The sequence below is a fragment of the Narcine bancroftii genome, chromosome 6 (assembly GCF_036971445.1).
Source record: "Narcine bancroftii isolate sNarBan1 chromosome 6, sNarBan1.hap1, whole genome shotgun sequence".
Taxonomy (NCBI): Eukaryota; Metazoa; Chordata; class Chondrichthyes; order Torpediniformes; family Narcinidae; genus Narcine; species Narcine bancroftii.
Window position 1 is genome coordinate 161,472,481 of NC_091474.1, and position 13,795 is coordinate 161,486,275.

The 13,795-nt window shown below is 44.1% G+C and overlaps 1 protein-coding gene and 1 long non-coding RNA gene across 2 annotated transcripts in view; one reads left to right on the forward strand and one right to left on the reverse strand.

Moving 5' to 3' along the window:
- Positions 1-13,795, forward strand: part of LOC138736663 (uncharacterized) — an 86,963-nt gene that overhangs the window by 64,431 nt on the left and 8,737 nt on the right. The gene's annotated exons all lie outside the window — the stretch shown is intronic.
- LOC138736661 (dihydropyrimidinase-related protein 5-like) overlaps positions 1-13,795 on the reverse strand; it is a 63,809-nt gene that overhangs the window by 37,848 nt on the left and 12,166 nt on the right. Inside the window, exon 2 of the mRNA XM_069886535.1 lies at positions 3,816-3,974. Within this exon, the coding sequence (XP_069742636.1) occupies positions 3,816-3,974 (159 nt within the window). The remainder of the gene's footprint in view (positions 1-3,815; positions 3,975-13,795) is intronic.

Below are 13,795 nucleotides of genomic sequence, written 5' to 3' on the forward strand. Positions count from 1 at the left end.
AGGGGATATTTAGAACCTTTAACAGAAACAAGGACCTGATGGGCATCAGGGATTGTTCTTTATTTGGCATACATCTAAGAACTATTAGGCATTGATTGTACAGGGCTCAGAATAGATAAAAAGACCTTATGACCTAAAGATATAATCAGAATTTGAGTGAATAGCAAAAGGTAATCGAGTGTAACTGGAGATATCCACAACAGCTTTCAACAAATACCAATAATGGAGAGTATTATATCTAGCTCAGAGTCAGATGCAATGAGTCTTAATCAGATTAAAATACAGGTGCTTTATCTTTTATCCAAAATCTTTGGGATCAGACACTTTGGATTTCATAATTTTTTGGATTACAGAATAATATTAAAACAGTGGTACTTTTAATTAATTGCGCATGGGAGGGGGGGGTTGTGATGGCATTGGATGGTGGGGGGGGGGGCGGTCAATGAAGTGAGACCGCTCTTTCCCCACTCGCCCGGCCGAGTCGTGCCGTCACCCTCTCCCCGCTCAAGTCACGCCGCTGCCCTCTCCCCGCTCACCCGGCTGAGTCACGCCATTGCCCTCTCCCCGCTCGCCCGGCCGAGTCACACCGCTGCCCTCTCCCCGCTCGCCCGGCCGAGTCACACCGCTGCCCTCTCCCCGCTCGCCCGGCCGAGTCACACCGCTGCCCTCTCCCAGAGCTGCTCTCTCGGTCAAATACCTCTTCAGCAGGGTTGCTGAAATTCTGCTGGAGGACAATGCCTGGTTTTTAAGTAAAACACAGTAAAACTTCAAACATAAACTAGCTCGAACTAAGCTAAACAACTGAAAATATATTGTACGTGCAGTAAAAAAAAGTTCCGTTTTTGGAATTACAGACAAAGGGATATTAGATGTATTAGAAGGGTGGGAAATGAAGATGGTGAAATTCCACAGTGTTGCAAGGCTGATCTTCTGTATTGTGAAGATGTGAATATAAATAAATCCTCCCTTCATGCTTTTCCCAATATAAGCTTATTATTACACAACCAATGCACATATGCATACACATTTAAAAGTGCACAAACAACAAAGCCTTGTCTCAGGGCTGACGTGAAATAAAAGTAGCTCTAGAAAGAGAAAAATATGGAGGCTATTTTTCTTCTTAACAACATGATCAATGGTTCCATTTGGAGTTACCAATGGAGTAACTGTTTTCCAGAGAAAAATGGATAGGTTGGTGGATGCACACGACTTACAGGCCACTTCTCCCTATTTGGACAATGTCACCATATGTGGAAAAACCCTGGAGGATCATGATTATAATTTGAATAAATTCCTCAGATGGCCAAAGATCTAAACTTAACCTTTAACGAAGACAATTGCGTGTATTGCACTAAGCGCCTGGCTATACTGGGCTATGTTGTCAAAAGGGGTGAATTCAGCTCCGACCCTGAAAGAATGAAACCTCTCATGGAACTGCCTCCCCAACCACATAGAAGTCTCTCAAACGCTGTCTGGGCTTCTTCTCTTATTAAGCATAGTGGGTGCCTAACTATGCAGACAAGGCATGACCACTTTTTAAAACTACTGTTTTTCCTTTGTCAGAGGAAGCCCACAAAGCTTTTAAGAGCATCAAATTAGACACTGGCAAAGTTTCAATGTTTGCTAAGAGGTGGATTGCATCTCATGACTTTTGACACCCTGGATCATGAGACAGGCTGCATGACACTAACTCAAGTACCAAATCATTTAGGAATTGGTCATTTATGTTTAACCAATTCCTTGTTAATCTTATTTCAATGAACTAACCTCTTCATTCAATTGTCAATATTATTATGATCATGTTTTCAATGGTAAGTCTTCAACACTATTGTTCAGTTCCATTTAATTTGAAAAACCATCTCATACTTCCTAATACAGCTAACTAACAACATTTTTAAATTTTGTTTAGAACTAAAGGGACTTTGTTAGCATTAACATAGGAACAGCAATGGAAAATTCATCAAACAATGGTAAATTCAAAATAATACTTTTTAATAAAACTATCAATAACCATTTCTTACTTATCTCTAAACTTAACTCTAAATTTAACCCCACTATGTGCAGATGTAACTGTATGTATAATTCAAGTCCCATTCTGAAAAGACGACCTTTAAAAAGTTCAGCATTATTTTAATCTTGCTTGAAGGTCTTAAATTCTCAGTTCAGAAATAATTATAAAGTGCTTTTAAATATCAGGATTCTTTACTCACAATAGTTATTTTATTCCATTATGAATTCGCAAACCCAGACAAGAGTTAAACAAATGCAGTTAGCTTCTTCCACAATGAAGTCACAAACCAGACAAGGGTTAAATGAAGTGGCAATGCAAAAATAGACCCAGTGGTTTTCCTTATATCGAAAGCCACTGATTCTGTGTTCTCCTTTTCACAGGGTAACACACAGTAACAGCACCAATTCTGGTTACTGTAACTCAACCCTTTCTTTCACAAGGTTTCAACCGATGTCACATGGGTTTTGATTTCTATTAAAAACCACATGTAACGATCAGCAATAGACAATGAATCAGACAGGTTTTAATTTGAAACCACTAATTTAATTTCTTACTCTTAAGCTCTAGTGTTAACTCAAACTATCCTCAAAACCAAATCTATCCCCAGCTACACATAGGAGTCTGCGCGCGCGCCCCTCCCCCTTGCTTTGCACGTACCTGTCTCTCTCTCTCTCTCTGCGTATGTGTGTGTCTGTGTGTGAGATATTCCCAAACCATTACACTCCAGGCCAAAATCTACAAAGTTACTTCAAAGTTTAGTCTTTCAAATTCAGTGTTGAAGTATTGGCCTTTGAAATTTGAAGCCCAGAATTAATGTTGAACTGATGGGGAGACTGGAGTTGTCGCTGCTACAGACTCACCAATTCTTCTTGCATTGCCTTGAAGAAAAGTCCATCCACATGAACTGTGATCATAACACTTCTGGTCTTTTTGCAGGCAAGACTCAAATTGGGTGGCCTCGACAAAGCTTCCAAGATCCTGGCACTGGTCTCTCCAAGTAACTTCACTTGGCCCTTTCAAGCTGTCATGTAAAATGGGGTTAACCAGGCATTCAACCCACTCACATGGCATCTTAAAAGGTTAATGTGGGCTAATCCAACTAGGTCCCAGACCTACCTCAGAAGTAGGCCAGGGAACACAGTTAAACTTAACTAGGCCATATCTACTGGTAACTTGAATAGCAAAATGGCCAACCCGGTTACCCCTGTGATGTCAGTGCTTATGCGCTGGAGTCACAAGTAAACCCCTGGCTGGTGCCTGCTGTGACCTGGTGGGGGAGGGGGGGGGAGGGAGAAAGAAAACTGAACTATTCCAAAACTGAACTCAGTAATATATTTCTCCAAATTATGTAACCATTACATTATCATTGAGGTGAGTTCCAATTCTTGGAAACCACATGACCAGTTTAATTTCTACCAAAATTCTGTTCTTTTCAAAACCATTCCATATCCATAACTACCTCTGACCTCATTTCTGTTCCAGTGGCTTTGGTTAAAAACAGATGGCTTCCTTCAACATTTCTTGAATAATTATGACCCACTTGAAATCCATTAGGTCTGTCCTTCCCCAGACACGTCCAGAATGAGCATTCTTTTCTGAAAATATTGGTTCTGTATAAAAGTCCAGTGACTTGTACCAACCCTCAGCTAACTTACTAAAAATGCAGATATATTAACTCTATTATTTACTTTACTAAGACATTTTTATATATGAGAAATATAGTTTAACATTAAAGATTAACATAAATCTGTGACACTAAACAAAGACAACTTTTGTAAAAGTAGACAATAAAATACAAACCTACCTGTGGAGCCCACCAAGTCACACCAACGTGAAGAGAATAGTCACAGCAGACTTTGGGATCTGCTAGATTTCTAGATTTTTCATAGGCATCGAAAAGTGAAGTCTCTTTATCTGGCAGTACGTAGCCCATTATCATTGTTGTACCTCCAACAAGAGCAGCCTGACAATGAGGGAAAAAAACTGAAAATTATGAATCATTTAATTATGTTGTTACCACTTAGGCATAGATACTAACATTTAAAAATAAATCTGAAAGATGGGACACTGGATGGACATCTTTCTTATGAAAGGAAATGACCTGCAATTTTTTTTTAAGTCAATCATCCGTTGTAGGATATTGCAAGAGTTATTCAGACAACTGTCTTCACCAAAGCATCTCCATCTGCTTCATGAAAACAAAAGTACAGATGCTGAAATCTGAAATAAAAACAGAAAATGCTTGAAATATACAGCATCTGTTGAAATACATAGAAACAGGAAACACTCAGATGTGAAACATTAACTGTTCTTATTGGATGTTGCCCGTCCTGCTGAGTGTTTCCAATATTTTCCAACTTTATTCCATCTGCTTTATCACTGAACTTTCTTCCATTACAAGATCTCAATTGGTGATGATCACACATTTTCAATTTCATTTGCATCTCCTCAGAAAATGAAGCAGCAAGACCTAAACAACACACAATATTTGGGTTGATGAGTGATAACGTTCACTCAATAACTGACAGGCAATGACCAACTCTAACAAGAGACTGTGTAATAATAAGGGTAGGTGAGTAGGCACCATTAGGTTCTGACATCTGTGGAGGTTTTGCTGCTAAAAAGGAAGCTAAGTCATAGTGAAGGCTGATCTGCAGGCTGATGCCTCCAGCATATGCATTTGTCCAATCCATAGCTTGTGAGTGTCAATTTTTTTTAAACCATTCTCTCTATTGCTGACAGTTCAAAACAGGGTTTTGTTTGTCACCCTTTAAGCCTGTCAATGAGTTAAAATACATAATAGCTATTTACAAAATATTCATTTACTACATTATTCCTCAAAACTGAAATGAGCAATACAAGGAAATAACTAAATATATCCATTCCAGTTTTTATTTTGATGTTCAATTTCTTTCATAATCATCAAGCTGAAATATCCTTGACTGTCACAATATTTTCTTCTTCCATTGAACCCAAATTTGTGTGTATGTTCTTTGTTTTTTTTTAAAAATCAGCACACTGAAGATGATATTACTCCACTGTTATTTTCCAACCTTTTCATCTTCCTAGCTTAATGTATATTGGTTTCACCTGCTGATGTCTCTTTCAGATCCATCCTGTTACAATGGTTGTCTTGTATGAATTTCCAATCATGACTGAACAACCTGGACCTTGATCTCTTTTAAGAACAATCTTGCTCCTAAGATACATACCTAAGATGCATAGCTGCTTCAAATACCTCAATTTTACATTTGATGAGATGCATTTCAAGCTTTGTCTGCATACAAATTTATCAAAATGTTAAGTTACGAGCATTCACATTCCTCTGTGCTGCCTTGAAAAATAGTTTGATTTTTTTTTGCTTTGAACAAGATGTCATGCCAACAGTTGATCAAGAAATCAATTAATTCTGTGAATTTGAAAACAATTTCAATTTGCGATTGAAAACAAATGAAAATGCAGATTTGGTTGCCTTTGAAAGGTCTAAAATAAACATATTCATATGAATTGATTATTTATGTTTCTTACTTATTGCCTCTCACTAATTTCAGTGATTGAGACTTTCCCCATTTTTTTCTGTCTAGCTGCACAAAAACTCAAATAGATCACGCACGTGATAAATTCATCCTCGTGTAGTTTATATACGACACAATATAAAACCTAGAAATGCCTCAAGTTGTGAACCACTGCATACGTTTTTAAATTACAATTTTAACTCAATTTTGGAGGCTGAATGCTATCCCTTCCTACTGCACAAGAAAACTTCAGCACCATTTCATGAACAGCTCTCAGGATAACTGGAATTTTAAAAAAAGTCTCAGAATCTGCTTGCTTTATCAACAACAGCTACTGCACACTTATCAAACACTTGAACACTGAACAATCATCCTAAAAGAAATACTTAATGGTCTATAATAGAATTCAAAATTATCTTGAACAAAATAAAATTGACTGATTAACATGCAATTCTTATGGCATTGCAGTGTTTCAAAGTAGAAATTAAAGTGCTACAAAACTGAAATCAAAATCAGACTTTTATTTTGAAGATTAACATAAAACTTAGGTAAAAGCAACTCGATCAGCACCTCACAATCCAAATTTATGGCTTGATTTAACATAAGGATCTACTTGTACTTTTTGTTTTGCACTCTTTTTATTTCCCTTTCAACTCAAATCTGGCAACATTAATGCTCATCACTTATTCTGGAACAAGTTTGCTGAAACAGGTGCACATCAAAGGAAAAATATCTGACCTATTTGATCAAAACATGTGTCATCATTAGGCTGATACTTTTTCTCAAATGCCTACAAATTGTACTCTCCAATAGATTCCCCCACAACCATATGCCCCCCCCCCCCCCCCCAATTAAACGTTTTAGTTAAAAGATCAGTAGTTAAGCATTCACACATGGTAAATAAAATCAGAATTTACACAGCATATTATTGGATTGCAGACAAAAATCTTTTGTGAACTACCTATCAACCAAGTTCTTGCAAGAGGAGAGGACTGGCTGTCTAATGTTTCACTTGGAATAAGAGAAACAAAAAGACTCTGTGGTGACCTGAAAGAAAGAGGTTATCATCTGGAGAACCTGAAGGGGCAAGTTTCATCAGCAAGACACTGGAGTGGCTGATGGAAGTACATCAGTTGTGGATGTCCTGGGACAACAAATCTCTCTCTGAAAACCAACAAGAGCCTTCCTGAGCAGTAACCATTTACCTTTCAAGCACCAAAGCCTGGTGAACTTTATAAATGTTAAATTCTGTGCACAGTAATAAGAATTCCCTACAACCAATAAACTTGGAGGTGTGACGGCTCACTACAAGACAGGCGAACTGGCCCTGCTTGTAAGCCACGCGGCAGGGCAGCTGGCCAAAATGGCACTGTCGGGGGTTTCCCTTCCTACCAGCATGGGGTTCAGAAACACACGTTGGGGGAACCACGTGATGTCCGGGTGATGTCAGTACCCTCTAGCGCGTCCTCAGCCAGGTCCAGGCTGGGAGTATAAGTGCAACCCAGCAGCCTGCAATAAACCAGTCTGCTCACTGAGCTCAACCCGTCTGGTTGTGTGTGTTATTGCAGGAGCAGTGTAGCCACCGCTACAATTGGTGACCCCGACTGGTTCAAACATCTTTGAACCCATCACGAGCGAGCCTGGCATCAGCGCTATAGCCGTAAAACTGCCTGAATTCTGGGTTCAGGAGCCGGAGCCTGGTTTGGCCACGCGGAGGCCCAGTTTCACCTCTGCCAGATTTCATTCGACACGACCAAATTCTACCATGTGGTCGCTGCCCTGGACCAGACCACCGCCAGACGCGTGCTGCACCTTGTTCAGCACCCACCCGCTGAGGATAGTACGAGACCATCAAGCGAGTGCTTACCGGGTCCCTCGGACTATCCAGACACCAGCGTGCCGCTCAGATGCTGCACCTAGATGCCCTGGGGGACAGGTCCCCGATGGAACTGATGGACAAGATGCTCGCGCTCATGGGTGAGCTCACCAACTGCCCACTTTTCGAGCACATCTTCCTCAAACATATGCCCGGGGTTATCCGGCAGCTGCTGGTTCAGGAGAGCTTCACCGACCAGTAGAAGGTCACCCAGAAGGCCCAAGAGCTATGGCTCGCACGATTCTAGGAAGACTCAGTGGTCCAACAGGTCACGAGGCACGGGCATGACCACGTCAAGCCTGCCCCTAGCACCGCGTTAGAGAACCCGGCCCCTGCAGGGGCCCTCAAAAGCATAACCAAGGCCACAGCATCCGCTTCAGACCTCTGCTTCTACCACCAGCGCTGGGGAGCCAAGACTCGGAAGTGTCGTCAGCCCTGCTAGTTCCAGGGAACCGACCAGGCTGGCCGCTGTTAATGGCTGCGGTGGCTGGCCAAAAACACAGCCTTCTCTACCTGCGGGACTCAGTCAGTGCCCAGCGGTTCCTCATTGACACTGGAGCCCAGATCAGCATCATCCCGGCCACGGCCATCGAATCCAGGAACTGACCACGTGGACCTCCTTTCCATGCGCTCAATGCAACAGAGATCTGGACGTATGGAGACAAGTCCACTTCCAGATCTGCCAACGGAATTTCACGGGGAGGTTCACCGTCTCATCTCTCCCAAATGCCATCCTGGGTGCAGACTTCCTCCTCGCACATGGGCTTTTGGTGGACATTCGAGGTAGGCGCCTGATGGACGCCCGTACCTTCCAGGCCGTTCACCTCGACGCCTCCCACTCGGAGCAACCGTAGATGGCCACGATCAGCACGCCCAGAGACGAGTTACAGCGGATCCTGGATAAGTTCCCGACACTCCTCAAGCCACAGTTCTCCGCTGTCTCACCGTGCCACGGGGTGTTCCACCACATCCCTACCCAGGCCCCGCCGGTTCACGCCAGCTCCCGCCTGACAAGCTCCAGGTAGTGAAGGAGGAGTTTTCGCACCTGTTGGAGCTGGGGATCATTCGGCTGTCCAACAGCCCGTAGGCCTTGCTGTTCCATCTGGTCCCAAAAGCCTCTGGTGGCTGGTGTCCCTGCGGAGACTATGGACGGCTCAAAGAGGCAACCGTTCCTGACCATTACCCCATCTCTCACAGCCAACCTGCATGGCGCGAGGGTCTTCTCCAAGGTTGACCTGGTGCACGGATATCACTAGATCCCGGTGCACCCTGACAACATACCCAAGATGGCCATCGTCACCCCCTTTGGCTTGTTCGAATTCCTGTGCATGCCGTTTGGGCTCAAGATCACCACTCAGACCTTCCAGTGCCCCATGGACTCTGTGGGCATGGATTTGGATTTCATCTTTATTTATTTGGACGACAGCAAGGACCGGGCGCAACACAAGGCCCACCTATTTGCCCTTTTCTCCCGGGTGGCCGACTTCGGCCTTACCATCAACCCGGCCAAGTATCAGTTTGGGAAAGAATCCATGCAGTTCCTGGGCCATAACATCACAGCCGAAGGAGCCACGCCCACCACTGCGAAGGTCGGCACTATCAGGGAGTTCCCATGCCCGGACAGCCTCAAAGGGCTGCAGGAGTTCGCGGGTATGGTCAACTTTTACAACTGCTTCATCCTGGGAGCTGCACGCATCATGCAGCCGCTGTTCGCCCTCATCGCAGCCAAGCACAAGATGCTCCCTTGGAAGCCAGAAGCCTGCAACGCATTAGAAGCCACCAAGGACGCCCTCGCGAAGGCCGCCATGCTCGCCCACCCGCACACCAACCTGCATATGGCACTCTCTGTCGATGCCTCTGCCACAGCCATTGGTGCCGTCCTGGAGCAGCAGGTGAATGGACATTGGAAGCCACTGGCATTCTTCAGCCGCCTGCTCCACTCGCCAGGATGCAAATATAGTGCCTTCGACCACGAGTTACTGGGCATGTATCTGGCGGTGTGGCATTTCCACTATTTTTTGGAGGGGAGGACTTTTACCATTTTTACCGATCACAAACCCCTCACCCAAGCGCTTGTGATGGCAAAGGATCCCTGGTCGGCCCGCCAGCAGCGTCACCTCTCCTTGGTGTCGGAGTTTACCATCGACATTTGGCACAAAGTGGGGAAGGACAATGTGGTTGCCGATGCACTCTCGTGACCGGCCATCTGCGTGCTGACACTGGCCTCGACTTGGACCAGCTCGCCTTGGACCAGGAAGCTGATGAGGAGATGAGGGTCTTTAAGACCGTCATCATCGGCCTGCGATTCCAAGACCTCCCGACTCCGAGCGGCGAAAGGCACCATCCTGTGCGATATCTCCTTGGGCACCCTGCGGCCAGTGGTTGCCCATCAGTGGCATAGGCAGGTCTTCCGTCACATCTATGACCTTTCACATCCGTCTATCAGGTCCACATTCCTGTTGGTGGCAGAATGGTTCGTGTGGCATGGGCTGTGGTCGCAAATTGTGGGCTGGGCAAGAACATGCACCCATTGCCTGATGTCCAAGATGCACAGGTACACCAGGGCGCCCATACAGGAGTTCGAGCACGTCTGGAAACGGTTCAGCCACATTCATTTGGACATCGTCGGGCCCCTACCCATTTCCCGGGGCAACTGCTACCTGTTTACGGTGGTGGACCGCACCACTCACTGGCCTGAGGCGATCCCAATGCCAGATGCCTCCACCGACTCCTGCTCCCGAGCACTGTTGCATAGTTGGGTTGCCCGGTTTGGCATCTCAGCTCACCTCACCAGCGATCAGAGCGCCCAGTTCACATCTGAGCTCTGGGCACAACTCGCCAACAGGTTGGGGGATCCAGCTACACTGCATCACGGCCTACCACCTGCAGGCCAATGGACTGGTCGAACATCTGCACCACTACCTTAAGTCAGTGCTCATGGCCCACCTCACTGGTCCCGACTGGAAGGACAAACTCCCTTGGGTGCTCCTGGGCATCCGCTCCACTCCCAAGGAAGATCTGCAGGCATCATCAGCTGAGCTGGTCTACGGTGCACCGCTGGCTCTACCTAGTGAGTTCATCAACGCACCTCACAATCCCCAGCAGTCGCCGCACGAACTACTTCCTCATCTCAGGGCACACTTGGACTTCTTCGAACTTCCGCCGCCGCCCAGGCATGGCACCTGCCCGTCTCACATTCCCAGCGAACTGCTTTCCACGGCGGGGCCAGACCGTGGCACCTGTGCAGCGACCATACGAGGGGCCGTACTAGGTTGCACAGCGTTCTGGATCAACGTTCACGCTGAACATGGGTGGCAGGCAGGAGCTGTTTACCATGGACAGGCTGAAGCCAGCGCACCTTGATCCCACCGAGCCCGTGGTCGTTGCCCAGCCCAAGAAGCAAGGCCGCCCAGCTAAAAAGGACATTGGCGCCGGTTCTGGGGGGCGGGGGGGAGCTGTGTGGCGGCTCACCACAAGGCAGGGCACCTGGCCAAAATGGTGCCATCGGGGGTTTCCCTTCCTTCCAGCACGGGGCTCAGAAACCCATGCTGGGGGACCACGTGACGCCCGGGTGACGTCAGTGCCCTTCAGCACGGTTCTCAGCCAGGTCTGGGTTGGGAGTATAAGTGCAGCCCACCAGCCTGCAATAAACCAGTCTGCTCACTGAGCTCAACCCGTCTGGTTGTGTGTGTTATTGCAGGAGCAGTGTAGCCACCGCTACAGAGGAATGAAAAGTGAAATTGGACTGTGATCCAAAGAACTTTTCTGAACTGACACACACATTACACAAATGTGCACTTAGAATTAGAAAGGGGTTAAGTTAGGTTAGTTAAGTCAATAGTGATAAGTTAAAGTGTGATTCTGCTTTCATGTTTAAAGAGAATTAAAAGCAACTTTTGTGTAAGTAACCATTTGTCTTGGTGAATATCTATTGCTGCTTGGTTTTGGGGTCCTCTGGGGTTGTAACATTTTATAGGGGCTTGTCCTTTCGGATTGAAAATTGGAGTTTTTGTGATTTATTAGTCATTTGTTTTTTTTTCCCAAACTAATTTAAAGCTTGTGTGTGGAAAAACAGCAGCAATGGATGTTGATACATTTTGTCACAACCATCACCTATACAGCAAGTGAAAAGAGGAACTGATGGTTATTTCCAAGGCATTAAAGCTGACTGAAGTCAAGCATTGGATGAGGAAAATACAAATCCAGAGGATTATAGTGAAATATTATATAGGTGAGGAAAAATTTGTTGAGACTTAGAAAATTTCCCGGAGGATAGATCTGTTGAATTGCGATTGGAATTAGAGAAATTAAAAGTAGAAGAGGAAAGAGAGAAACAGAGGGATTTGGAGGCTGAAAAACAAAGAAGAGGCTGAAAAACAGAGGATTATATAAGGCAGAGCAAGCTGAAAAACATAGAAAATATGACTTGGAAAAGATTGAAAGGGACAGACAGTTTCAATGAGAGAAGTTAAAAATTGAGATGGAGAGAAGTAAGAGAATTGAGGCTGTAACTCCTGGGGAGAGGTATTTGGCTTGTAGAGAGGTAAATCCAGTTCCTCCTTTTGACGAGGGAGATATAGATACATACTTTCAGCTTTTTGAAAAGGTTGCTGAGCTCAGATGGCCAAAAGAAAAATGGCCTCTTATGCTCCAAAGTGTATTGAAGGGAAAAGCACAAACTGCATACTCTAGTTTGACTACAGAGCAAGTGGCAAATTATGATACTGTACAAGCAGTATTGAAAGCTTATGAGTTGGTTCCAGAAGCATATGGACAAAAATTTAGGAATTCGGTGAAAACATGGAATCAATCTTGTATGGATTTTGCTCTATAAAAATGTATATGTTTTGACCATTGGTACACCTCAAAAGGAATAAATAATGATTTTGACAGATTGAGAGAATTAATATTAATTGAGGAAATTAAAAGTTGTGCCCCAAATGAGATTAAATTACCTGGATGAGAGAGATGTGGGGACATGGTGGCAAATGGCTAGATTAGCGTACGAATTTGCTCTCATTCACAAAAATACATTTCATAATATCTATTTTCATTAATTGAGTGTTTCTCATAAAAGCAAAAAATCCTCTTTGGATTTCTTTCAGTTAGCAAAAACTGGTACTAATGTTGGTCTTTGGCAAAAGCAAAGTGCGTAAAGTGAACTTTCAAAAAGCGGGAGATATCCATAAAGGTGCCACAATACTCATGCCATCAGGTTCAGCATCAACTGCTACCCCTCCACCATCAGACTCTTTAACAACAACTCAATCAGGGACTTATTTAAGGACTCTGCTCTTTTTTTCCTCTGTCTGTATTGCACAGTTTATTTACATTTCTTTACTTGTTTACATGTGCATGTTTGGTACATTTTTTATTGCACTTCCAATAAGTGGTAATTCAATGCAAAAGCAAAATGAATTATGAGCAAATGATCCCAAACATACTGCTAAGGCAACAAAGGAGTTTTTTGAAGCTAAAAACTGGAAATTTCTTGAATGGCTAAGATCAGTCACCTGATCCAAATCCAAATGAGCACATCTTCCATATGCTGAAAAGAAAACTTCAAGGAACAAGCCCCCGAAATAAGCAGGAGCTGAAGAAGGCTGCAGTAGAGGACAGGAAGAGCATCACCAGAGAAGATACTCAATATCTGGTGATATCTATGATCATAAACAGTCATAACATGCAAGGGATATGCAACAAAGTACTAAACATGACTACTTTAATATACATAACATTGCTATGTCACAAATATTATGGTGCTCTGATATGAGGGGACTATGCATAGAAAGTATTATAACTTCTACATGGTGAAACCAAAATGTAAACAAATAACCTTGAATAAAATATGATTAAAAGTGTAAAACTGTATAGTACAGGGACAAATCAAAGAAAAAAAGTGTCTTTATCCCACACATTAAGGAGGGCACTATAGGTTGGGGAAGGGCTAAGGTCCTGAAGATTGAATATAGGGAATTAGGAGAGAAGCTAAAAAGTAGGACCTCAAGTAATCTCTTGCCGTGTCTTGCACGAGTGAGGCCAAGATTAGAAAGTTTGGCAGATGAATGGATGGCTGAAAAGCTGGTGCAAGGGGCAGGGGTTCAGATTCATGGATCATTGGGATCCCTTCTGGGGAAAGTATGACCTGTACAAAAGTGATAGGTTGCATCTGAAATCGAAGGTGACCAATATCATGGAGTGGCCAAATTTGTGAGAACTGTTGGGGAGGGTTTAAATTAGTTTGGCAGGAGGATGGGAACCAGAATGAGAAGGCAGAGAATACAGCAGATGGTGGAAAGATGCAATGTGTTGTGAGTTTGTGAGGAAAGATGGACAGTGGAAGGAGCATAAATTATTATTGTTAATGATCTTCCAGGAATCAATGGATTCTGG